This window comes from Centropristis striata, chromosome 11 (genome assembly GCF_030273125.1).
Source record: "Centropristis striata isolate RG_2023a ecotype Rhode Island chromosome 11, C.striata_1.0, whole genome shotgun sequence".
Classification (NCBI taxonomy): Eukaryota; Metazoa; Chordata; class Actinopteri; order Perciformes; family Serranidae; genus Centropristis; species Centropristis striata.
The window spans coordinates 29,048,666-29,073,676 of NC_081527.1; the positions used below are offsets into that span (position 1 = coordinate 29,048,666).

Consider the following 25,011-nt stretch of genomic DNA (forward strand, 5'->3'; position numbering starts at 1 on the left):
TTCTAATATTTCACCTAACCTCAACAAGACGGGACACCAGATGCAAGAAACCTCCGAGGTTGGCCTGTGGAGGGATGTGCACTATATAATTACTAACTATCACAGACACACGAGACATTTCCCTGCTTATTAAACACTTAATCAGCACAGCACAGTGTTTTTTCCCTGACCACCTAAGGGAAAGTTTTAACCCCAATTTGTCATGTAAAATATTTTGGATCTTCCTTCTCCATGTGGTTTCTGAATCAATTCAGATCAAGTCGGTAATAAAATGTAGAAATGTTGGTCCGTGTTTCCATCGCTTGGCTTGACCTTGAGTTATCAAAGCAGAATATTTTTTCAGAAGATCACTCGGGGGTTTTGCGTCAAAGTGAGATTGGGGAGGTTGGGGAAGGATTACAGCTTTATTTGAACTGTTGTTTAATTTGCCACTGTGGGCTAAGCATGGAGGATAACAGCCAGCAGGCTCAAGGTTTAAACTGGGCATCCCTCTTCGGAAAGCTTTTATAGGTGTTTTTATATTATTAATCTGAGATTCATTCTGAAAAAAATTCCCCCTGTTGAAGATTGAGGCCCCCTACACACAAATTACAAGAGTTTTGCTCATATGAAGGCAGCACTCTCCTGTGGATTAGTAAGGTGTTTGCCAGATTTTTCATATGAAACAGAATTAGTATAATAAAGTATATTAAGTTTACACGCTTGGGTTCCCAAGCTGTCTGTTAATTTATCCAAGGAATTTCAGAGTTAAAAAACAAGCATATTTCCATGCACACATTCCATCTGCCTGCTACTGTATTTAATTATTTTCTTTTTTTTCTTTTTTTGCACGATTTAGTTGAATTTCCCACCCTGAATTGTAATTGTAAGAACATTTAATTTTCTCTTCAATTGAAAGGGTTGTTTCACTGTTTGTTTGACCCCAAAAAATATAAAAATGTTCTTCAATAGGTAAATAAAAAGAATCTGTTCCTGTGGATTTTCCTAATATTTTCTTCTTAAAACATTTTTTTCAATGCAGTGAGAAACTCAAACAAAATACAATTCACTGTCATTGGAGGCAGAAATTGTAGAGACCGATATTTCAAAACACAGACAAGTTAAAAACCAAACTGTCTGCATGACTAATGTAGATACCACAAGACATAGGGGGAAAATGATTATTTTCGGTGTAATTTGGGTGAAGGAAGCTATATTTAAAGTATAGTTTGACCAGTGTTTGTGGCAGTGTCTGTAAAGATTTTTAACTTGTGTGGTCTCAAGTTGAAATGCTTGCAGATAAAATGCTTTATTGATGCCACATGTAGCACTTTTCTGTGCATCTACAAATGTGGTGATTCACAAACAGAAACAGTGAAGTCATGACGGGTTTAAGTACTGCAGAGACGTCTCAGCTGCTGCAGTACTGCTGCTCAGGAGCCAACAGCAGAAGTCTGTAGATGCACTTGGCAGCTCCCAGATGTGAACGTGTGTGAAAACGAAGCAGAGCTTTGCATGCTCAGCAAACCTCTCTTGAATAAATAAAATTGTGTGTGAGTCCTGGGGGGTCTTTCACAGTTGCTTGGAATAAGTCTTGTCTGTCTTCCTAAAGGGTGCCACAAAACATAAATCATGCATTAGGCTTTCTTAGAAGACAACATCATTCCCATTCAGAAGGTATCATCTTGTGTTTTGGCCTGTGCACGTTCTTAGATCACTCGCTGGCTTTTTGCACTCTGAAGATGCCAGGGATAAGAGAGCGACTTAATTATTCCTTTAGGCCAATAGCTTTCAAGGCCCAACACCCCTGGCAATAACCTCCTTACTAATTATGCAAATAGGCAAAGACAAGACAAAATGAAAAGAGGAGAGGAAAAAAAAAACTCCTGCATGTCTTTCACCCTGTGTTATTCTCACCTCTCGCTATCTCCATTTTCATCGAGAACATCTTTTCATCCTCCTCCTTGCCTCCGAGCCTTTTCGTGTTCCCCCTTTGCCCTCAAGTATTCAGTAGTTCTGCACAAAAAGCATCTGATAATAGCCTCTCCCGGAGAATCTCAAATTAAATGCCACCCATTGTTCCACAGCAGCTCAGTCAGAAATGACTACAGCCACTGGAAAAAGATAATGTGTGTTTTTTGGTTTGATTCTCAGGTGATGGGTGTGCGCTCCGTCCACATGGCAGTGCTATTGTTGCTGGCGGATGGCTGCCCTTGGGTGCTGGCACTAAAACAAAGAGGCTTTTTTACTCCTTTCACTAGGCTAGTGAGTTGACAGATTCATTGGCTTTCAACTCAGTAGCTGCCAGTTGATTGTACTGCAGTGATTCAAACTGTGACATTGATGGGATTCTCAGTGTCGCGCATTGGACTGCTTAGGGAAATGGGATTAAGTGGTTCTGTGAATGCACGTGTGTGTGCGGATGTTTTTTTTGTGTGTGTAAAAAGGTGTGTGTGGTCTGAGAGGGAGAAGTGGCCATGCTGTGTTAGAGGACTCACTCGGACTCCCAAATTCTCAGAGAATAACAAACACTCGCAGCAGGAGGAGGGCTGAAGGAGCACACACACACACACACACACACACACACACACACTGAACCAATGTAACAGTTCAGTTGTGCAGTGAGCGTCTGGCTGTGTTAAGGGCATGCATTCACAGTCTGCAGATGCATCCAGTACACTTGTGTGTATTTATTGTATGAGTGAGTGGATAACTGCAAATTTACAAACATGCAGATGCATTTTTAGATGTTTGTTTCTGACTCACGTACACTTTTTTATGAATATAATTTCATTACTTTTTTTTTTTTTATTATCAGCAATGTATTGAGTTAAGAAGCACCAACACTGGTGGACAGTACCACTATGTAGAACTTTAACAGACTGCTGAGACTTTCTATTTTCAAGCCTTTGTTGTTGCCTTCAAGACGAAGTACTCTCAGTAATTATAATATAGGCACCTTCCATTGCCATAAGCCTAAAAACTGATATCTCCCGACTTTTTAAAGCAGCTTGTCTCTCCAACAGTGTATTAATCTTGAAAAAACTTTCAGCTGCAACTCAAGGCTTATATCTTAAAATATCATTAATGTGTTTAATTAATTATGCAAACTGTGAAAAACAAAAACAAACTGAGAAACCAAGAAAAAACTAGCATTTCATTATTTTTTCATTCATTTTAATTTTGTTAAAACAATAGGAGTGCAAACAAGAACACTTTCTAATTTAAAAGTTAATTTCTAGCAAACTAGATATCAATTAGATTATTTTATCATTTTAATAACATAATAGGAGTTTGGTGTTGCATTCAGAAACACACAGGGAAAAAAACCCACTTGGCGGCACAAGGCACATTCATTCATTCATTATCCGTAACCTCTTATCCGCACTTGGGGGGGGCTGGAGCCGATCCCAGCTGACATTGGGCGAGAGGCGGGTACACCCTGGACAGATCACCAGATTATCACAGGGCAGACAGACAACCATTCAGGCTCTCATACACACCTACGGACCATTTTGAGTCACCAGTTCAACCTCAGCTGCATGTTTTTGGGCTGTGGGAGAAAGCCGGAGTACCTGGAGAGAACCCACGCTGACACGGGGAGAATGTGCAAACTCCACACAGTAGAGCATAAACCGGATTCGAACCTGCGACCCTCTTGCTGTGAGGCGAGCCGTGTAGCACAAGCCACCTTTATTGTAGTATTTCTCCAAAACAGGGTTAAGGAAGTACACAGTGGATTAACGGGTTAATTTGAATAAAAGGTCACTTTGTAACTTCTTCTTATTCAAAGAAAATAACAAAGAACAGTGACAGATGACTTTTTAAACTGCCTTTACACACACACACACACACACTCTCACATCACCCAGTCCCCCTTTCTTTCTCCATTCAGCTCCATTTACATCAGGTCATTCACCCACGGCGGCTGGAAGCTGCAGCACCCAGTGGCACATTGATCCCCTCGGTGCTCGGTTATGAGAAACAAACAGCAGGCCTGGCTCAGACCTCCAGGTCTCCGTCTTTAGAGCCCAAACGCTTTCTAAAGACAAACAAATGTCTCCCTGAGCTTGGTACACAAGGCTTTTATGACGCATTGAAGCTGCCCTTCTTTTGATGCAGCGAAGCCCCCCCCCCCCGCTCCCAATTTCAAAATACAGATTAAAGACAAAGTCATGCGCTGCATATCAATGGGACTTTTTAAGCCTCGCTTTTCAGAGGCAGAGAAAGGGGACTATTTTATTTTTCGCCTCAGCACAGGGAAGTTTTTTATCTTTATTTGTGAGGGCACAGCTTGAATTAATCATAGTGTTTTGACATAGGAACACCATTGTGCCTGCTGCCAAACTCCACTTGGTATAAGCTGATTAGCCAGGAGCAGTTTCACTCTGCTTTTTAAACTTCAAAATATGTTTTGTGGTTGAAAAAGTTGCCCCTTCTACTTTAATAAACTTGTTTTCCTGTAGTTGGCCCGTTAAACGATTCCTGCTGTCTCACGCTTGATGCAGCAGTCGCCTCTTGTCACTAATAAATTCATTTCTAGGGGTGTTGTGCAAAGAGCGGGGGAACTGACCAACTTTTGGATTACTTTTTTTTTTAATGTCGATGAAACTACTTTTCTACTATCCTTCCAGGAGCTAAAATAAATAAATATTACTTTGTTTTTTCCCTATTACAACGATCCTTTTAATCAAATCAAACTGCTAATCATTCACTCTTGCATTTACAGGTGAGGTAGATGTCTCGCTTCCTCCAAATAAAAATAAGTATTTCTAAGCACATTTCTTTAGTTGTGAATCAGCAGCACAGACGGTTGGTTGGTGTGTCACTGTGACTTGTGCTGCAACTCATAATTAATGCATATGCAGATGCACAGCTTGCGTCATTTGACCGTGATTGTGGTCTTTGTGCAGAGTAATCAGCAGCTGTGGAGTGATTCATCATTTATTTTTTATTCATCCATATTTATTGTATACGTCAACACTGAATGCTGAAGGGATGAGAAAGTGCCTCATAGATACTGTTGAATGTTGGAAATAATCACTCGGTAACATTGTTATATGCACAGTGGTGCATGGTTAAGTGGGAAATGGACTGTTTTCCTGCCGAGAGTACAGTGAAATGTTTGATACCACTCTCACACCTGTGCATTAAATACAACGCTGGTGCTGGGGCGTGATTAGCTTAGTTTAGCATTAAGATTGGAGGCAGATAATCATTGTCTACATAAAAATACATCTACCAGTATAAAATATAACACTTCCATCTGCACGTTTCATGTTGCATACAACTTACAGATGACCATGTTGTATCTTGCTTGTTTAAATTGTCCACAAACAGAAATAAAACAATAGTTTATGCTTTTATAAGGTGGTCTGTGCTTTAACTATTTCTGAGCAAAACAGCAGCCAGAACCAATGCTGTCCTTGGAGACAGTCACCAGCAAGTTGCCTGGCAACCAGAACACAGAAGTGCTGGGCAGGTGGATAAACAGTTTTTTGTTGCACTACAATGTAACTCTCTCTAAAAAAATCACAAATTGAACAATGGGAAGAACAAGGCCAGCTGTGCCCCAGTGCTACCATGCTTTCTGGTGACTTTACAGACACGACTATATCTGTCTTCTTCCAAAATGTCATACTATTACTTTAAGCATAAGATGCACAGATGTTTGACAGGGAAGTTTATTTTTCTATTAGGTTCATTGCCAGTGAAGATGAAGCCTACTTACATTTTTTTTCATTTGCAAGCACTTAAACGAAGACTGTATACAAACAGAAACATGCTTATGGGCTGAAATATGTGCCACCATAAACTGAATTTTAATATTTATATTTGAATTTGAATTGCTTAATTTGAATAATTGCATTAAAAAACTGAATTTGAATGACATAATTTGAATTTGTATTAGTTGAGGCAGAGCAATCGAGCACAGATACACAGAACACCTCTTCGGCCAATCAGCACCTCCGTTTTCTGCTCTCAGTCGCTCTGCCTCAACTACCCGGATGTTCGTCACAGAAAATTGAAATTGAATTTTGCGGACTGAATTTGAATTTTTGAGAATTGAATGTTCAGTTCCAAACTAATAAATTCAATTTCAAATTACAATTCAGATTCAGTTTTTCAATGCAATGATTCAAACTGAAATATACAAATTCAAATTATGCGATTCAAATTCAGTTTTTTAATGCAATTATTCAAGTTAAGCTATTCAAATTCAAATATAAATAAATTCAGTATCTGGTGGCACATATTTCAGCCCATACATGCTGTTCATGTCTGTTATAATATTGGTTTTCAGTGTATGTGGACACAGTAATGCCAGTGTTGTAGGAAGAGCAAGAGAGGGAGTTTTATCAATAGAGAGAAAGTGAAGCTTCATCTCTTATTTAGAAGATAACACCCTGAGTCTGTTCTGGTCAGTTGAATCTATACTGTATTGTTGTTTTTGTCACGAGTATGACAGCAGAAACAAACACACCCATTGCTCTTTGATTTTGATGGATGAACAAGAAAACTTGTCACCCATTTCAGAGTGTACATGACACCTTTCAGAGTAGTAGAAGACCAAGAAAACACATTTGACCGTCTATGAATAGATGAGACGATTAGAGGAATAACAACAATGACCATCTTTTCCAGGAAACTATCAACTCTCTCCGACCGTCAACATGCCGCAGGACGACACTGTGATCATCGAGGACGACCGGCCGCCCCTCCTCCCACCCCACCTCTCCGACCAGTCATCCTCCAGCTCCCACGACGACGTGGGCTTCACTGCCGACATGACGCCGCCGTGGGCCAAAGAGCTGCCCGCTCAGCCTGACAGGTGGGCCACACTTTCATTTCTTCTACTCTGAGTCTTAACACTTTGAATTTAAGAGTTGTTAGTGTTATAAGGTCAGTGTGACATTGCTGTTTGAACTGCAGCTCATTTGACTTGTTCCTTAGCGCTCACCTTGCTTTCACCTCCAGTTAAACTGAAGAAAAGTCTAGAATTTCCTGCATAGCAAATAGATTTGCTTCTATTTCAACAAGGTCACTGTGTCTCCTGTGCTGTCGGCGTGTGTGTGTGTGTGTGTGTGTGTGTGTGTGTGTGTGTGTGTGTGTGTGTGTGTGTGTGTGTGTGTGTGTGTGTGTGTGTGTGTGTGTGTGTGTGTGTGTGTGTGTGTGTGTGTGTGTGTGTGTGTGTGTGTGTGTGTGCGCGCGCGCAGCCCTCCTCTGCTCCGGCCCCTCAGTCTGATGTGAAGGACCCTCTGACACGCTGCTGCTGGGAGCCTCTTGTGTTTTTCACTGTGTGTTTACATGTCAATGTCCGGAGATTCAACAAATAAATGCACAGTATAGAGCTGTAACTAAACATTTGTCATTTAATGCGATAAATATGTTTTATGCTTTTACAGACACTGCAGGCCAAAAGTTTGGAAGCAAGATCAAATTTGTACAAAAAAGATCATCATTGCTATACTTTGCAACAAAATAATCATAATTATTACATAGTCGCTTATTAGAACACATGTTTAGTATTATTATCACATGTTCGTGGTTTTATTGCTTAGACTTTGTGTATCCTTCTTTCCTTAATGTATAAATCTGTACTCTTGTTTCTTTTGTCAGAGATATGAACACAGTTGAGAATTATTGGGATTTTTGTATCCAAACTCTCAAAAGCCAAAGAGCTAAAGTGAGAAATGCAAACTGTGATTTGTTTTTTACTTTTACACTGAAGTTGTGACTCTTCCAAATCGTCTCAACCCTTAAACTAAGCCCTTCTTTTCTTTTGGTAACATTTATTCAGCAATGGTCTGGTAACATCAATGTATACCTAAAGGTCAATTGAGGAAAATGGTTCTATTCAATAAAGGTAAAGTCTGATCATGCAGTAAACACATCCAAAAATCCAAAGAATCCAGACTGGTTTTTAAGAAAGCCATTGTGAACAGAAAATTTAAGTTGCTTCCAAACTTGTGGCCAGGAGTGTAAATTTACCTTTTAGTCGAAAATCGATCACAAAACAGTGAAAGCTGAAGTCTTTATGTTTGGGCCCTTTCTGTTTCCACAATCTCATTTTAATTTCATCATTCTTTTCTTCCCCTCTCTTTCTCTGCCATATCTTATTGTGTTCCACTTCTGTTTTAAACTCTCTTCCTGTGTTATCTCTTGTTCTCATCTGTCCCACACTGCCTTGTCTTTCTCTCTAATACATTTTTTTTGTTTTTGCTTTTTCATGCTTCTCTTTGTTGTTCTCACTTTCATCTTTTTCTTCCACTTCCTCTCATTATTTCTCTGCCACCCATTTACTTCCTTATGTCTGAGGTTCTCTTTCTCTTTCCATCCTCTGAGCACTCAGCTCTTCCTTTTCTTTCCTCCTTCAACTTGTTCTTCCTCGCCTCCATCTCTTATTGCCTCAACCCTTCCTTTTCTTGTTTTTACACATTTTCTCTCCTAACTCTTTCCTAGATTTCCCTCCATGTCTTGTTCACCCCCTTTTGTCCTTCTTTGAACCGTGTGAGTTCAAAGAAGAGAGGGTCTTTGAACTTTTATGAACCTTTTCACTTATAACCCTCCTGTCACGTCTGCCTTTTCTTTTTGTTCTTTCTCTTCATCCTGTAGCTTTTTTTCTAAGTCTCCATATTTTATATAGAAAATGCTAGAAATGTTCTTGTCTTCCCTTTGGTGCTATTAGACACTTTTCACTGTATGGGATCAATAAAGTCAATCTTATCTTATCTCTGCTTTCACACCCTCCATCCAGCTCGCTGAACCCAGATGAAAAGAATCCAGACGTCTCTTTCCAAAGGGAAGGCTTCGGGCGCCAGAGCATGTCAGAGAAACGCACCAAGCAGTTTGGAGACGCATCTCAACTCGAGATCATCAAGACACGCAAGTCCAAGAGCATGGATCTAGGTACGACTTTGAAAATCCACACTGTAAATCCAACTTGTTGTTTCAACTTAAATATTTGAGTGACCTTGCTGCAAAAGAATTCTTTGTCAAGACAACAAAGACAATGGAGTTTACGCAAATGAATCTTGCTATTTGACTTAAGTTAAAATTACTTTTTGCACAAATCTTTGCTGTATTGAAAAGGGAAAATGAGTTATGATAACAAACAAGCAACATTGGGTTTTACAGTGCACATGCCTTCCATAATTTAGGATATTGGTTAAAAGGTAGAATGTGAAAACTTCCTGCTTTCAGTCACATAATTTGAACATGGCATATCAACATTAGATCTAGGAGGTTCAGATATTATATCCTTAAGGTGATTCTGCCCATCCTTAGACTGTAAGTTAGCCCTCGGTGTCATATTTCTTTCACATCCCAATTCTCTAATTTTTAAGATATAATTTCTCCTCAACCACATATTGTTGGGGCTTAGAATATGATATGGATTAAAGTATTTTCTGGGGGATTTACAAGTATTAATCCCAGTATCACAAAACTTCCAAATTGAGCGGTAACATTCCCTTTTATTTCCTCCAATAAACTTAGAATATGAGTTTCTATAGAGTGGTTTGGTAATCTCAGAGCACCTCTGCTACTTCAAACTCTTTATAAGATCTGATGACATGTAACATTGAGCACATATCTCTGCACGCCCCGATGTCTCAAACACTTTCCTTATATTTAAATGAATTCCACCCTCTTGCCTCTGTATGGAAACAGACTCTGCATCTCTCGGCAAAGTCAAGAACTTCACTGTGTTGATTCACCTTGAAATGGCTTCGAACAGTCGCTGATTGCTTTGGCTGCAACAGTCTCTCCGCTCGCACTCTCTATAATCATATCTAATCTTCCCGACCAGATTGCCGCTCTGTGCCGTGTTGATATCACAACAAGTCTGATTGCTATCCTCAAACCCTCTTTTCATTTCCCACCCGCCTCCCCCCCACCTCCACCTCCTTGTCTCGCATGGCGTCCGATCCTAATTGAGATGAGGCAGTTTGTGATGTTTGCAGCGCTACCTGGATGTTGCATGTGGAATGTCATTTGCACTAACTGAAACCCCAAATGTTTGTACCCCTCCCCTCTTTCCTTCCCGTTCCTTTAACAGTAGCCGACGAGATTAACCTCACCCCTCGTCCTGAGACCAACACAGGTAAGGACTGTTGCACTGTAAGGTAGAGCGGGATACTCACCTCCGCCACCATCACTTCTTCTCAAGGTGCATATCTAAGGCCTGGGACTGAGGGGATAAGTTGTTTTGACTTAAATGTTGAATTAAAAGCCGCCCAGGAGATCTGATTCATCCATAAAGTACTTTTTTTTTTAACTTATACAATGCAATTCATCAAGCAAATGAATTAAATGACCTGTACTATCATGGCTCTCAATGCAAATTCTGTATAATGTAAAATCAGTGCAGCAACAAAGCCAAACTCACCACTTTGATCCACTTGAACCACTTTTTTCAATTGTTTCTGCTTTTCTTTCCTTCTATGTGATGTGAAGCACTTGCAGCCTGCAGATGTTTCAAATTAAAAGCATACTAGGAAAAGAACAAGATTATGCAGGTTTCTGAGGTGCTGAAAGGCTTTCTAATTTGAAAAACCTTTGCAGGAAGTGTTGAGTTTCATTGGTAGTAACTCAGTGTTGATTTACTACCAAATTAGCACCAATTGGAATTAATGAGTGCAAGAGAACAGTAGTTAATGTTTTAAACAGAATCTCTGCTGCAGAGTAGAGTAAGGAACAAATATGTTGTTAAAATTAAATTGATGCTGGTTTTACCAAGACAACAGGTAAGTGTAGAGAAAGTATAACGGCGAATAGCTTCAACGAACAAATGAAAACAGGAGAAACTATAAAACTGTGTCTTCAATACAGACCTATATGCAGACTATCTGATAATGTGCAGATGCAGCTCTGACAAAGATTGAGAAAGTCTGCAAAAAATTCCTCCTTTTTTCAATTTTGATTACTTTGCCTTCAGCTGTATTCTAACTAATCAAACATGCACACAGTTTCATGAAATCCAACTTTTATATAGAGATTTAGAAAAGCTATCCTTTTAAACTTTTATACTTAAGTTCAGTTTTTGTGTTCACTTGGTCAAAACCAACTTAAACCCCTCAGTCCCATCTCCTTTATATCATCTCAGATCCACCTTTGCAGTCATTCTTTTCTTCATATACTCTTTGAATTATAGGATATAAACAGGTTTGTTGTGTATTTATTTCATGACACATTATAAAACTTTTGGGGAACACTTGTAGCTGCTGAGGTGAGCCAGGGTAAGATGAAGGTTTTCTAAAAATGAACTGCAACGTGTCTCTGTGGCTTTGCAGAACCGATCGATTAATAACTGGTGCAGGACTTGACACAAATTGAACAGGAACAACAATGACAGACATTAAATTGCACATATTGATCTACAAACACAAATTCAGTGGCTAACTTGCCGATTATGTTCCAGAGGGTTTATCCACACTGCGTGACTCTTCCTGCAGTTGTGTAGTGTTCTGTGTTTGGTGTTTCGCTCACTCTTGACAAGACAAATTTGTCAGACTGCAGAGTGAAGACTCACAGTCCTCGCCACAGTTTGAGGTCGCTGCTGAACATGGCTGTGAAAGCAGTCGGGTGACTACAGATTTGATTTTCTCCCTTTTGCCTCAGATGCGGCTCTAGCACTAATTGTTTTGCGTGTGTGTGTGTGTAAGGAGAGTACATGTGTGTGTCTGTGTGCGTGGAGAGGGACGGCAGAAAAAGCACTCTGTCCTTGGTTAAGGCAGTGAGCTGACAGCGAGTCATCTGTCATTGTCAAGTCTTGTGTATTTTCACTGTCGCCTCGACTGAATAGAAGGCCTGCCTCTGATATCAGCGGCTCGGACAAAAGGACGGATCGCGCTGAAGGAAGACGTGTAAAAAAAGGAGAGAGGCAGAGATGAGAGGTTGAGAGTGTAAGGTGGAAGCCGTCCTGGTGACTCGTAGGTACGGCTGTGGACTCTCACTCAATAATAAAGTGTGAGGAAAGAAACAGGGACCCAGTGGGGCGAGAGGAGGAGGTCTTATATAAAAGCACAGCTGAATATTTTGATTAGTAGTTGAAATCCTGTAACAGTATGTGGGTAGCCATGAGAGCAGAGGAGGTTGCTTCCGACTACTATGTTCTGATATCATGAGTTGGAAAGGATGAGCTTGTGTGTTGCATCTTTTATAAGGTTTATCTTTCAAATAGTGGCAACAGAAGAGTCAGATGTATGATCGCATGATGTGACAATAACCAGTGGTGGAAGTAATATTCAGATCCCTTACTTAAGTAAAACTACTAATACCACACTGTAGAAAAGTTAAAGTCCTGCATTCAAAACTTACTGAAGTAACAAAAGTATCAAAAATACTTAAAGCATCAAAAGTAAAAGAACTCATTATGCAGAATGGACCCACTCAGATTGTTTTATATATTCTAAATATAGTTGTTTTTTATTATTATTGATGCGTTTTTATAAAAAACATTTTGCTGTTGTCAAGGTAGGGATCATTTTTACTACTTATTATACTGACATGTGGTTTAAGTCATAAACATGTGTAATCATTTTGCATTTTTTCATGTTAAATGTTGAATGAAAAGTAACTTAAGCTGTCAGCTAAATGTAGTGGAGTAAAAAGTACAATATTTGCTCCTAAAATGAAAAATAAAAGAAGTATAAAGTTACATAAAAAAGGAAATACTACGACTACTACTACTACTAGTTAAAGTATGAGTACCTCGAAATTGTATTTAAGTGCAGCACTTGAGTAAACGTACTAAGTTACATTCTAACACTGACAATAACTAGGAAAAGTAAGCAGTATGTATTGAATCCTAAAATTCATCCTGAAGAAAAAAAGGAAGTTTGTGAGCATAATCCAGAATTAAATTTATCTTAGTTCCAGAAATTATTCATATGAGCATTTTTGCATAATTTGTAATAATCTGTTGAGTTGACAGGCTGTTAAGAGGTGCAAACTGACTGACTGAACAGTTATACTGACCGGTAGTGACACTTAATATCCCATTTATAAAACTTCCCTTCCATGTGACAGTTGAGCAGAAACTATTTTTATTATCACTTTGGTGTTTTTTACTGCTGTCCAATCAGAAAGTGTGATGTGAGCTCTTGTTTCTGCAAATCATAGGATGTTCTTTAATTAAACACCATTGTTTAGTCTGGCTCCAAGTGATCTGCTTTTATATTGAAATTATCTCATTACACTGACAGATTTAGTGGACATTATAGGAAGATAAGTAATTTTTCCAGTTTAGAATTGAATACCCACTCAGTCCCCTAATGCTGTGGGCTAATAGATTTCTGCTTGTTTTTTTAAGTGTCAGGCGGTTTATTTTCACTTTGTGGGCCCCTGGTGTCACTTTACCAACATTTTAAAAAAGCCCTCCTCCCCAGTAAGTATAAATGATCCATGGTCCATTTCCTAAAGCCAAAACACAACCGTCCCGCTGAAACCAAAGACTGTGACAGCTCTGAGAGATAGGATATAGCAACCCTCGTCTTCTGCGCTGTGATTGGCTGAGAGATTTATTGACACAGGCCCCCACCACATGTTGGACGAGGACACTTCAGTGACGGAGGACAATGCAGGACTGTTGGCAGCATGAAGACTTTGTAAAAAAATAATTCATCATAAATCCCTGTGAGAAAGTGTCCTGCTAGTGATCCTTCCTAAAGTTCACGTTACACTCCATTTAAAATAATTCTGTGAAATTAGGTCCACAGTTAACAGCAGTTCAATATTTGCTACTCCTGAAACCAGATACAGTCTTATCTTGTTGTGGATTAGTGTAGCTCCATCAGTGGGGAGTGGCCCTGAAACTGTCACTATAACTTAATCCTTCGGCATTTTGATGATTTGCATGAGAAAAGCTCGATGAAAACACCAAAGTTTTATAAAACTTTTGAAAATGCGCATAAAAGTTTTTAAGCTCGCTTGAGGTGTTTTTTGTTTTTCAGAAAAATAGTTTATGTGCTAAAAGGTAGATGGAAATGCTTTTTCTGAATAAGTTCTGGCCTAGTGAACACACATCAAGGCGAGCTGACATGAAGGAAAAATTACCTAATTACATCAAATTCCTGAAGACTTCTCCTCATTTTTTCTCGTGTGTGGTCAAAGTTGTCCAATTAGCAAACAATTTTTATTTTTTTTTCTATTTTGCGCAATTTCTTCTTCTTCTACTGTTAACTGACTACAGCAATACATTGCACTGTCATCTTCTGACCAAAGTACGTTTCTGCAGCTTTGTTTATTCGATCTAAACCAGTTAATAGAAACGTTCACATTTTCTTTAATGCAACATTTCAAAGTTGTAGTGACACATGACATTAACCTTCAATCAGGGATCATTAAAAAAGTAATAAATACAAATTTAAGGACTTGTTTGTTCTTTGAATTCATACAATATATACATTATAATTTTCTGATTACATGAATTCAATTTAACTAATATTTGCCAAACATTTAAGTTCTAACAAATTAAAATGACCATAATAAAAAGGCTTCTGTAGCATCCATTCTCATCAGTCAGTGAACTTTACAGAGATGACAGAAGCAGTGAAATCAAACAATAGGTGATTTTCTTTATGCAGACTGAATCAATAACCCGCCCGTTGCCAGTTCCAGCTGCGTCTGCTGTTGTCAACACTGATCTGACCTCTCTGTGTTTCAGCTGCAACACGGCTGCTCTGTATTTGTGATTGTAAGCCTGTCAGTGCTTAACTTGGTAGGATCATGTTTATCTGCATACGAGTAGGAGTGCCACTCTGTCCAAACACGCTGACACAGATTACTCCAAACTGACTGACTGGTTGCCAGATTTGAAATAATCCATTTCGCTGTCTTTTTAAATTCCTGTCAGACACTGTGTGTGAGCTGCGTTCACAGAGCTGATTATTTACGTCAGAAAAAGATGAGCAGACTTTCCTTCTTTAAAGTATTTTATTCTGAAGGTCCTAAATCCTATGTCTCACCAAAACCTTACCACCAGATTATTTCTTTCAAAAGGAAAACAAGTTTTTCATGTTTGTGACTAAATGCCATTTGCCAGATCTCCAACACAGTGTAAATGATCCTTTTTTTTTGAGACTGCCACTGAAGTGTGACTGTAGTGAATGGCGCCGGGCAAAGCCTTTAAATAAAGTGGGTGTGCAGCGTGAAAAGCCTATCAGCCGGCTCTCAGTGAGACGTTAAGGGAACAGGACAGGCTGATGAGAATGAATGGGAGGACTCCAACCCACTCGCTTGTTCACTCTGCATTTATTCACTGTTTCTTATTCTCTCTCTCTCTCTCTCTTTATTCTTTTTTTGGTCAGTCTCACTGTAAACAAGACGATTGGCAATTTTTTTGCTTGTTTTCCAGACTTTCTATTTGAGATTATCCTACAACACTGGCAGGTCATTTGAATAAATTTAAATATATTTTACCGTAATTGATTGTATGGACATTTGACTTTGTTTCAAGAAGAACATTATGCTTAGAATAATAATCGAATTCTCAAGAAAACAGCCGATAAACTAAACATAATATGACTAAAATATGTCCCTTTGTCCCTACTGAAGATGCAAATCTATAAAATTGGATCACAAATGTATAGTTTAATTTTCTCAGTTACTGAAACAAGAGTAAATCTCTCTGTTTTAACATTTATTTTCCTCTTTCCTTTCTTCTTTCATCCACTCTCCTCCCTCACAGCACCACATGTTAATCTGTCAGGCCTTGTGTATTTTGCAGCCTTCTGCAACAGAAGCTCTGAAGTGACACCACCCAGGAGATTAGGACTCTTCCATTTACCTTCATACCTCCTCACCTTATCTCCCTCCATTTATTTGCCACCGTACACACTCTCTGCCTGTGAGAGGTGCCATATGGGAATAAAAATTATGCCCGCACCACTGTACAAATAGTCTTAGTTTAATTAAACTGTCATGTTTCTCCTATTTTGCTGATGGTTATTTTCAGTCGGAGCCACGTCTTGTAATGAAATTTGTCGTCAGTCGGGAGGAATGTTGCACACATAAACACACACAAATACACACAATCGATCAGCTTGCATCTTGGTGAAACAAACAGTATCGAGGTCGCTTATTGGTCCTCTGAGGCTCGGCGTGTTGAGGTACACCAGGTGTTTCTTCTTTGCTCACTGAACAGAGACGATCCACCGCTGAAAAAGCAGGAACACAAGGATCAGGGTGTCAGTACTGATACAGAGCTGGTTTATATGGTTGTTTAGGTTTAATGTGAGGCTGACATTGGTTCTGCCACATTTTTGTCATTATTATTCTAAGCATCCAGTCTACTTTTGCCAGATTCCTTTGTATAATAGCAATGGGGCATCTACTTCCTCTGCATTATACTGCATGTAGAAACAGTAACTTAACCCTCTGAACAACAACAAGCTGTTTCAGGTTGCTCTTTTTACATTTTACTCACTATGGCCTTGCATTTTACTGCAATGCAAGTCCTGCACCTCTGTGGAATCAGAGGATGGAAGTTGGAACATCATTAAAAAAAAAAATTGCAAGTTGAATTTCTCTGATACACTATAAAAAAAATTGGTATATATTTTTATTGGTATAAAATCTAATTTATATATACAACACTTTTCCAAGTGCCCACACTTGTTATGAATATTGTGAATTTTAAATATATATATTTATATACATTGAAATATTTGCATTTTTACAACCTCGACTCACAGCCTCTTCTGTCCTCTCCTCTCTGCTCTGAGTAAACAAATCTTTACTGAATATTTGTCAGTTGTCAATCATGGCTTCACAGTGTCGCTGAGGAGGAGAATTTCACGTTTTTAACAGTATCTGGTTAGTGCAAACAGGTTTTTGTTTGTGACGCTTTAATTGGCACTGATTTTTGAGAGTTTTAAGCTTCGTTTCGGTTACTTTGTGGAAAATTAATCATCGTTGTTTTCAGTTTCTGTCTACAATAAACTGCATTTTTAGCAATTCCTTAAAGAAAACAAAGGTTTCAGTCCCTGTGGTGGGGTTCAGAGGGTTATGTCACATGTCTGCAGAATGGTGCCAGTGTTTCAATTCTGTTGTAGTTTGCTATAAATCTGTTACGCAATTTAAAACTAAAATTGGGTTTCAAAAAGAAAGCTAGAGAAAGCAGCTGGAGAACGATGTGGTTTATTTCCCACTCCTGTGTTGTTTCCATCACACTTACTGTGCATGCTGAAGGCAGTTTCAGTGGACGTTCACCTTGAGGGTCATTGTGAGGTTGGCTGGAGCAAATCCCAGAATCCACCACAAAAATAAAAAAGCACTAAAAACTACTCAGCAGTGAAGACTCTGAGGTCATACTTGGACAGCTGTAGTCGCTGGTCATTTAGGACTGGCAGGAAGTGGCTTGTTGTGAAATATGTGTCATATTGCTTAGTCAGTCTTTCTCATCCTCTCAATCCATCCACTTACATCATCATACTGTAACATAACTCTTATGATAATGTTGCTTCTCCTGCACTACATCATCCTCTATCCTTCAGAATATTAGAACACAGCCAAGGTCAATGTACATATTGATTGTGGCCAAAGATTGTTTTTATTATTACACTAACAGATGTCATTAAGAAGTGTTGAAGGTTGTGTAAAAATAGAATAAAGTCATGGTGGAAAGAGCAAAAGTGAATCGAGTTTGTAGGATTTTGGAAAACTGCTAATATATATATATATATATATATATATATATATATATATATATATATATATATATATAGTTACAGTTACAGTTGATTAGGAGATTAGGACAACCTTTCACTATAATTAAAAGCAGATTAATTACTTAAAAAGTTAGCTATTTTTACAGCATTGTTGCTGAACTAATGAAAAAAAATTCTAAAAATAAAATTGGATTTGCCTCCATTCTCAGCTGTTTGAAGTTATTAAGCTATAGAAATGGACTAAAGTTTTTCACTAGATACTATAGTATGTAGAGTTAACATAAGGTATTGATGGGGTCTTTAAAATGGCCAGCAGACTCTGTAGGTTTGGTCTTTTTTTTGTTTCTTCTCCTTCAGTACACACCTCTGTATCGTCCCATCAGGTTCTTCCACTAAGGATGTGGGACCCTCACTAGGCTTAAAGAAGTCCAGCTCTCTGGAGAGCCTCCAGACGGCTGTTGCCGAGGTAACCCTCAACGGGGACCTCCCCTTCCACAGGCCGCGCCCTCGCATCATCAGGGGGCGGGGCTGCAACGAGAGCTTCAGAGCAGCCATCGACAAATCCTACGACCGCCCGGCTGCAACTGAAGACGACGACGAGGGCATGGAGACATGTAAGATATCCACCATTTGCGTATCGGCCAACAATTATTCGTATACGTCTCTTTTTCTGAAAAATCACAGGTTTTGTTCCCACAATTGGTACCTATCCATCAGCGGTTGGGAGTCCTGTCAGTGTCCTTCAGCAGAGAACTTCAACCTCAGTCAGCCTGTAACTTCTGGAACATGAACTGTCAAACTGAACAATTGTACTTTTGTGCATTATGGGTTATTGAGATGATACTAACACAACAATGGTATCCAATAACAATGATTGATATGCTGATAACATGTCAGCCACTAAAACTTGGATGTGGCTTCTGTACTGTATCCATGCATGTGAGTGACTAATGCTCAGTGTCTGGAAGCTGACTGTATCACTGCTTGTGGCAATGGCATACCGCTGACTCAAGAGGTAATGGTCTATTGCATATAATGTCAAAAGCACACTCAATATGAGGCATCTTATAGAGGACAAGTTAGGAAAAACTGTAAACTTCTGCCAGCAACTAGCGTCTCATCGCGAACATTAAGCTGCCTTCTTCCAGAGTCATTGCATTAGAACACCAAACAACAAAGTCGCTGCATCTGTTTTTATCTTTCTAAGACTTCATTTATTGTGATTATTTGAATTCTTCTTAGAAATGTGAATGATACTATTTAGAAAGTATTTATTTCCATTGGCACTACCTGTACTTGTGAATTGTTCCCAAATTATGGAGCAGTGCAATGACAGAATACCTTCACAGAATCATCTCGTCCCTGATTCTTCTTCAGTGTTTCAAACACAGACGGTGTCCAGGTCATCTTCCTCCTCTATTTCTCTGTTTTATCCCCATAAAATGAAAAACTAATTTGGAGTAAGGAAGCAGCAAGAGCTGGTATTTTCAGTCTGTTACTCCCCAAAAGAGACTATTTTAAAAGTCTAATTATTTTCTATCTGACATGGATTTCATATGTTGTGTGAGGAACATTCAATAATACTAGATGGTAATCCCTGTATTGCTTTTCTTCATTTTATATGAGTTACTGTCTAATGGTCTCTAAAGATACTATCTGGAATATGTGATTCAATTATATTAAGGCCCTTTTTGCGCTCAGGAGACATAATTGCACATTCATGAGGCTTATAGATTTTCATTTATTAGCCTTATGGATTTTTATACATGTGACCGATCTTTTCAAAATTACCTCTTCGTTGGTTAAAAAGAATCTCTTTTCTTTTCTCCCCGTTGTTCTTCTGTGTCCCTCTTCTTCTTGTGCGTCTTTCCCTATGTCCAGTGGAGGAGGACACGGAGGAGAGTTCACGATCGGGGAGAGACTCTGTGTCCACGGTGGCCGACCAGACGCCGCTGTCCGGCAACGAAAAACCCCTGGTCAACGGCACTAATCGCACCAAAGAGGAGAAGAAGAAGGACAAAGACAAAGACAAAGGAGGGAAGGAGAAGAAGAAGCAGGAGGGCGGGAAGGAGAAGGAAAAGGAAAAGGGAAAACCCAAGAAGGGCATGCTGAAAGGACTCGGGGACATGTTCAGGTAAGACTGTCAACATGTCTAGGTAAAATAAGTCAATTTAGCTATAATTTAGCTATTTTTTTTAACAAACAGCCTGTCACTAAGTGATTTTACAGAGTCGCAAGAGAGCCAAGCCATAACAAAAGTGTACGCAAATCAGTTTATTTCTTTGTTTTATGTCAAGATTTTATTTGGGCATTTGAAATCTTGTAACCAGTTATGACAATGTTGTGCAGCAGACCTTTTAACAATCAGCAGTCGTTTTGGTTGTGTATTTTGCTTCATGTACCAAGACTTTTTCTCATAGTTTTGGGACTTGCCACTGTGTAAGAACACAGTGTGCTCATAGCTTCGTTTGTGTTGTTGTCAGTACATTGTGTAGCAGAGAGTTTTTCCACTTTTACTTTATTATTATCTGCTCGTTGCACAATGTTAGCACAACACTTTCCCTGAATCAGAGATCAGGCGAGGACTGAGATGTGTTCAATATCAGCGTGTTCTGTCCAAGACACACGGATCAATATCTCCTGCAAACAGCTGATACAGCCTTATTGAGTCTGGCTTGTGTGCTGTCCTCGTGTGTGGAGAAACAACCCCTTAAATGACTTGTTTGGTACACTTCTTACCACCATGGACAACCTGTAATATTCTTTAAACAGATAAAACCCTGGCCCACACTCCTGTGAGTGAGACAGGTCTGAGCTGTGGACCTAAAGCACTAAACAGTGTGAGGAAACTCTAATTAGACTCCAGACGACTTGACCTTTGTGCTTTATTTACCCGTTATTAATTCTGTCTCTGCAGCCTCCAACATTTTACCTGTCAAACACCCCTTCTAGCTTAACTGACAGAAATTATCTCCATGCAGTACACACACGTCCGATTAGCGTACAGTCTATAAATGTCTTTCCCTTTCTCTATCCCTGTAACCATTGGTGTCTGGGCCATTTGGTCTGTCCTCCTTCCATGTGATTGGCTGAGGGGTCTCTGGGGCCGGGCCAGTAATATATCCGTATATCATATTAGCCAAAGTGGCGGTGACAGGGAAGGGAAAACAGTGACTTTTGTCTGAGAGGGGAAGGTAATGAGGTCCACAGAGATGGAGAGAGAGAGCGAGAGAGAGAGAAAAGATGGAGGAAAGGGAGATACAGTTGGTGCAATGGGTGGAAGAAAAATATTGTTGGAGACAAACAAATGACAGAGGCTGATAATAAATAATATCTTGTAAGGGAAATAGAGATTAAGTGAGCTGGAGGAGGATTTCACCAGTAAGATGCATGTGAATTCAACCTGTTTTAAGGTTTATTCTTGACCCTGTGAACAGAAAATTCATAAAATAATCTCAACACATGGTCTACTTACTAGCTTTATCTAACTTTATCTAACTTTCAGTATACGTATGTAGTAGGGTTGCACATCTCTCTGTGATAAACGATTTGATTCCCATTTAGATACACAGGTTACGATTTGATTCAAAAACGATATACTTTTATTACACTTCGAATCGATATAGTGTAAGAACGATTAGATTTTATTTGATTCTACGGTTAATATTTGTTGTAGATATTTTGTAGTGTGTCACTCACAAGTTTTATATTTTATTTATTTTCTGATTCGCCATAGAGTTAAAGAGTCTGTTTTATTGTGGGTCTAAACAACAAAAAAACACAAACATCTTTCTACATTTATAATAATGTAAAGAAAAAATTATTCTAGAAGCTTTTTTTTCCTTTCATGATCTGTTATTTCCCCGATTCAGAGTTATTATGGATACTATTAAAGTAATAAATAAATAAAAAACATTACAGAGTCTGTTTGTCAGCAAGAAACACTTTTACACCGTTTGTAATTTTCACCTGAGTTCAGGTTTGATCTGAGTGACATCATTTACATTTTCCTTTAATCATATAACCTAATAAAACAACACAATCATGTTCTGGGATATTAAATAATGAATATATCACCATAATAATAATAAAATAGGCTAATAAATAAATAATATAATATATAGGCATTCCCGTGCCACTGAGCAGGACAAAGTTCACATATAAATACAGAATGCAGGTTGTTATTCATGTGCAGATGTTTGTTAAACAGAGAAAACACTAATTAGTAGTGCATGTCTACAGCTGTTAAAGTGACACCCGATCCATGACTCTACAACCGATTAATCTAGGAATTCATGGCTGATTTGTATCGATTGAGGAGGCTGCTACTGACGCAGCCATATCTCTCACTTGTTAAACCGAATATCCGATCGCATCGGTTTATCGTTCACAACCCTAATAACTAGCAATACTCATCCTCTGAAATGTGTATTTAAAGCATTTTATGGCATACTCAAACCCTCAAATACATATTCTAAAAATACTTTGTTAGGTTTTGAATCTTTCAAGATGTAAGTGTAGTATGCCAAGTTGGAAAAAGGGCGAGCAGCAGATGAGGGAAGACAGGACAATGAGAGAGACATTGTTTGTGAGTGGGAGCCAGTGGGCTGTCGGAGCTCAGACTGAGCTGTTAGACACAGAGCTCTGCTGGCTCCGGCCCTTACACAGCTCCTGAGGGCCAAACAGGTGGGATCGCTTCAGATGACACCAGCTCACATTTAGTGGAGCAGAGAGACTCATGGAAGGAAGTCAGGGCCACACACACACACACACATACACAATGGAGTAATCAGTAGGATGGACAAATAGTTCAAACTCCTACATCAGGCATAGTTCATACTTAAACACACACTGGAGTAATTAGGAGGGAACACACACATACATAGAGATATATATAGTGCTCACACAGACAGGGGATGGTGCTGTGATCTGCACACACATGCAGAAAAAGTTTGAAACACACACAAATCCACACCAACAAAGAAACACGGCTGTAATCCTCTCACATGCACTAAAAATTGCTTCTCCTCCCAGATGATAACCATTGGTGTGTACTGTCGGAACATCAGCTTTACAGATTTCTGATTGGCTCAATATTGGCCACATCAGATCTGCTCCATTAAAACTCTGTCTCACTGCCTGTTTGATCGGCGCCCAGTGTTTACTGGCAGAGACAGCTGTGTGCTCCAAAATAATGATGTGAGATGTGTTCAACCCATCTGTATGTCTAGCGTGGATCACATAACTCAAATTAAAGGAATCATCCACGTAAAGTGTTAATTCAGCGTTGACAGAATCTGAACATGTGCTGTAAAGTAGATTTGAAGCAGGTAAACTCCTCTGAAAGGCAGATTTGAATGACCTCATAGGAATTTAAGCTTTTCTGTTGCTTGTCTGTGCTCACTGCAGATAGAGGGAAAAAAATAGAAAAGCACCACATTCAAGAGAACATCCAAAGACAAGCAGGTCTTTGTAACACCCACATTGTTTGATTGACAGGTGATATGTGGGAGCTACAGTTTAGCAAACACCACATTAGCGAGCACTTAGCAGCAAATATGTTACTAAAAGGGAAAAAAAAGTTGTCAGAATTTGCATGTTTCACTTGTGTTGGTGTCAACATGTCATGATGAAACAGAATGCAAATGTGCACGTTAGCCCGAACCACAGAGGGTGGATGTGTCGAGAGAGCAGCGCTACTGTTTTTTAAAAGCGGTATAAAAGTGCGGCCCTATCACACTACCAACTGCGATGTGAGCAAGTTAGTTCCCCCGAGTGGCTTTACAGAGCGTCAAGAGCTCCCGACGAGTGGCGTGAGTTTGAGTGAGCGAGTGTGTGCGAGTGAGTGGCGCAGGAGTGTCAGGGAGCTTGTACTTTGATGTGTGTTTGCATGTAGGAGGGGTGGATCAGGAGTGGGAGGCCTGTGGAAGTCAGGAGTGTGTGTGTGCATGCATGCATGTGTGTGTGAGTTCAACAGAGCTGCCACTGCCTGACCCTCTCATGTCTCGAAGGCCTCACACTCAGTCCCAATCAAAGCCTCATTACCATCAACCATTGCCAACAGAGCAGTCTGCCAACTCTGTATCCATCTCTCCCTCTCCCTCTCTCTCTCTCGCTCTCTCTCTCTCTCTCTCTCTCTCTCTCTCTCTCTCTCTCTCTCTCTCTCTCTCGCTCTCTCTCTCTCTCGCTCTCTCTGTCTCTCTCTGTTCATCACTTGGACTCAGAAGCAACACCCAGTCTGTTAGCTTGGCACTAGCAAAGATTGTCGTTGCCCAGAAATTTGAGGGCTGCGCTAATTTTGCAGTGGTTTGAGTGTGTGTGTTTGGTGTGTGTGTGTGTGTGTGTGTGTGTGTGTGTGTGTGTGTGGTTGTGCAAGTGTGTTCTGGTCATGAACAAGTGAACAAGCCTGAACATAGAAAAGGCTCACGCTGTGACAGGCTTCATGATGTGTCGCAGAGGAAAGCACTGTGAGGCCTGGTTTTGACCATATTTTCCGTCTGCCTGTGGGTTTTCTCTGAAACTCACACTTGGGTTTTTTTGTTTGTTTGTCATGGACGCTTCATACATGATGAGAGAAGATGCTAATAGCACAGCTAACAAACTGCGGATAATGTTGCATTAATCATAAGATAGTGCTTGTAGTTTTAGCTGTACCTTTAAATTAAGTCTTGAGCGGCGGCTCTATGAGGCTGTAATGATCAGAACAAGAGAAAAATGTTGGATGTTTGAAAAAAATGAGTCATAGCTTTGTTATTCTTAAATCTCACTCATGGGGCAAAACCCTAAAGCTTGGCCTTGGACTTAACTTAACCATCCCAGGGTTTACTTTGGCTGAGTTGTACCTTTGGCTCAATGCTAATGATAGCTTAGTAATAGCATATTTGTATGCAAATAGTGGTGTGTTTACATAACATGCAATTAGCTTGTCAAGATGCAAATGTAGGTATAGTTTAAGGTAGTGGTCGACCGATACAGGTTTTTTAAGGTCGATGCCGATACCGATTATTTTGACATCAGTCTTAATCGATCCCCTATATGTGCTGCCGATTTTTTTTGGGCCAATTCTTGAAGCTGATATTGCCTTTTCTCCCTCCATTTACATGATAAAAATGACACAATGATAACAAATGTTAAACAAGTCTCAATTCAAACCAAAAAAAGAAACATTTATTAACAAAACAAACAATATTAACAGTTGGATAGCGAACAATGTGTATGTTGTTCGAGGCCTCGAGGTGGTGGCGCCTCAGATGATCCACATCTTTGATGTGTTTTTCTTTTTTCTGGTATCAGCAGCAGCTCACCAGAGAATGGTTGCACCGAGCCTTGCCTGGTGTTGGCTCAGTGAAATGGGCTCATT

At 39.5% G+C, this 25,011-nt stretch overlaps 1 protein-coding gene across 3 annotated transcripts in view; it reads left to right on the plus strand.

Moving 5' to 3' along the window:
- Positions 1-25,011, plus strand: part of LOC131979811 (partitioning defective 3 homolog) — a 293,005-nt gene that overhangs the window by 186,669 nt on the left and 81,325 nt on the right. For all 3 annotated transcript variants that reach the window (XR_009395141.1, XM_059343852.1, XM_059343853.1), the window contains 5 exons: positions 6,625-6,811; positions 8,738-8,889; positions 10,040-10,084; positions 18,035-18,265; positions 19,533-19,785. Coding sequence is in view for 2 of the 3 variants with exons in the window: in XM_059343852.1 (XP_059199835.1) it covers positions 6,625-6,811; positions 8,738-8,889; positions 10,040-10,084; positions 18,035-18,265; positions 19,533-19,785 (868 nt within the window). In the remaining variant the exon portion in view is untranslated. The remainder of the gene's footprint in view (positions 1-6,624; positions 6,812-8,737; positions 8,890-10,039; positions 10,085-18,034; positions 18,266-19,532; positions 19,786-25,011) is intronic.